At 48.6% G+C, this 2,500-nt stretch overlaps 1 protein-coding gene across 1 annotated transcript in view; it reads right to left on the reverse strand.

Annotated features, from left to right (window-relative positions):
- Nucleotides 1–2,500, reverse strand: part of LOC145415986 (sodium-coupled monocarboxylate transporter 1-like) — a 22,800-nt gene that overhangs the window by 4,078 nt on the left and 16,222 nt on the right. The window contains exons 10-13 of the mRNA XM_080285091.1: nucleotides 2,426–2,500; nucleotides 1,808–1,995; nucleotides 1,567–1,670; nucleotides 711–944 (exon numbers count right to left, since the gene is read on the reverse strand). The exon at nucleotides 2,426–2,500 is cut by the window's right edge and continues 80 nt beyond it. Coding sequence (XP_080141217.1) covers nucleotides 711–944; nucleotides 1,567–1,670; nucleotides 1,808–1,995; nucleotides 2,426–2,500 — 601 coding nt within the window. The remainder of the gene's footprint in view (nucleotides 1–710; nucleotides 945–1,566; nucleotides 1,671–1,807; nucleotides 1,996–2,425) is intronic.

Raw genomic sequence — 2,500 nt, forward strand, 5'->3', positions numbered from 1 at the left:
AGCCTCTTCTTGCCTTCCCCTTTATTCACTTATTCATTTATTAAAATATTTGGGGAGAGTCACGTGTTGCTGTGGTCAAGGATGAGATGGAGGGATGGAGTGGAGGGGTGTATGAGAGAGGGGGGTGTGAGCTGGGAGCAGGGCGGTGAAATGGCCGGGGACAGGGCGACACGGAGGCGATTTGTTTGTGGCCACCCCTTACGGGATTAAGGCCTCTTGCAATAAATAGATAGATAGATAGATGGATAGACGTGTTGATGTGGATTTCGTGGCGACCTTGTTCTTGTGGTCACCCTTCATGATTTAGGTAATTCTCAATATTCGCGGCTCTCTCTCTCTCTCTGAACGTCCCCTCTGGCCTATTTGATGATTCGTGTGATTAGGAGTAGTGAATTAGCTAGTCCTTCCTTCTTCGCCTTCTTCTTTCCTTCTTTCGTTTTCCTCTTCTTTCCCTCCTCTTCTTCCTTCGTGTCCTCTCCTTCCTTCGTCTTCCTCCTCTTCTTTCCCTCCTCTTCTTCCTTCGTCTCCTCTTCTTCCTCCGTCTCATTTCCTTCCTTCATCTTCCTCGTCTCTCCCTTCTTTCCTTCTTACTACTCCGTTTCTCATCGCATCTTTCCTTCCTCTGTCCTCCTCCTCCTCCTCCTCTTCCTTCCCTCCTTTCCCTCCCTCTCCTGCCCTCCCCACCCCATCTTTCCCTCCACCCAAATCACCTCCTACACGCCTTATCTCCACATCAGCCAGTTCCTCTGCCTCCATCACCAGCGTGGTCTGTGTGGTGACTGATATGAGGGTGATGGGTTGGTCTTTGGGGTCTTTGGTCTCCCTGTCCTCCGCGGTCCAGGTGGCGCATCCCATCTTGGCCAGGGAGGTCCACATGGCCCGGTACAGCCTGCGTGACGTCGGGTTCAGGAGAAGAGGACTGAGAGCGCCAGGGGGAAGTGGACCTGAAGGGAGGATTGAGAAGATAAGAAAAATCTGAGAATAAGACAAACGATAGAAAGATAAGGACTGATAAGGAAATAAATCGCTGGAGAAGAGATGTTAGGATGACGTGGGATTCAGGAGAGGACTGAGAGCGCTAGGATGAAGAGGATTTGAATAGTGTGAGCACAGGGATGAGTCTCCTTGGTTACTAGTCAAATTTATCCCCAAGTCTGACTACACCTGACCATCAAAAAACATGAGGGAAGTTATGGATCTTCGCCAAATTGGAGTAAACACTCTATAGGTAAAATTATTGATGTTTTTTACCGTTTTCTTTCCATCTCAAGGCGGTAAGGGAGACTTTAAGATTTGGAGACGTTATTTGTATTGTGATTAACTCCTTCGAGGCTGCTAGTGGCTTCCTTTGTACTCCTTGGGCACATAGTAGTCTGTAGCTTGCTTGAAGAAGATTATAAATACATGTAAGGAGCTTGGGAGTGCTGCGAGGAGGAGGAGGAGGAGGAGGAGGAGAAGAAGAAGAAGAAAGGAGGAGGAGGAGGAGGAGGAGGAGAAGAAGAAGAACAAGGACAATAAAAAGAAGTTTGTCCTGCACGTCTTAAGATGGTGAGTGTCAATACTTACGGGAGAAGAGCGAGACGATGCTGGTGACGATGAGGGTGACGAGGATGCCGATAGCGCCGTTGTAGCAGTAGGAGATGTCGTAGAAAGAGGCGCCGGCCGGAAGTCTGGAGGGAGAAGATGAGGAAGAAGATGAGGAGGAGGAGGAGGAAGAGAGAGAGAGAGAGTCGTAGTTAGGGTGGTAGTTATAAAATCAGTCAACCTATTTATTCATCCATCCATCTATCTATCTATCAAGACTCACTCATCCAGTCCAGGCAGCGGTGTGGTCGTTGTGGTAGTGGTGGTAGTTGTGGTAGCATTCAGGTGGTTCTCGGGGCAGCCTTCAGTGGACAGGGGGAGGTAGGGGGCCGTCTGTCCCGTCCTAACGAATTTGCCAACTACCCGCCAGATATTCAAGGCGAAGGACGTTAACAGACCCACCACGGCACCCTGTAAAAAAAAAGAAAGAATGAAAGAAAGAAAAAAAGATGGTTAACTCGCGAAAGAAAATTGAAAGAGAGAGAGGGAGAGAGAATTACCTTACCTCACACCCCTTCTCATTTCCCCATCCTACCCACAACACACACACACACACACACACTCACACCCTCTCTCTCTCTCACACGCACCCTCTCCCAGCTCCACCTCATCTCACCCTCTGTCTGTCTATCTATCTATCTAACTCTGTGTCTATCTACCTATCTATCTGCTTACCTATCTCATCTCTCCTTCCTATCCACAACACCCTCACACAGACCATCTTACACTGCCATCTCCTCTCAACCAGTCTCTCTATCCGTCTATCTTTCCATCTAACCATGTGTCTATCTACCCATCCATCCATCCATCTATCTATCTATCCATCCATCTATCCACCCACCGTCTTGTTGGCCCACGGCACGAATATTCCAGCAATAAATAATCCATCCATAGGTCCTTGAATGGCCCCTGAGAT

The sequence above is a fragment of the Coenobita brevimanus genome, chromosome 13 (assembly GCF_032717465.1).
Source record: "Coenobita brevimanus isolate Jiangsu-jjx chromosome 13, ASM3271746v2, whole genome shotgun sequence".
NCBI lineage: Eukaryota > Metazoa > Arthropoda > Malacostraca > Decapoda > Coenobitidae > Coenobita > Coenobita brevimanus.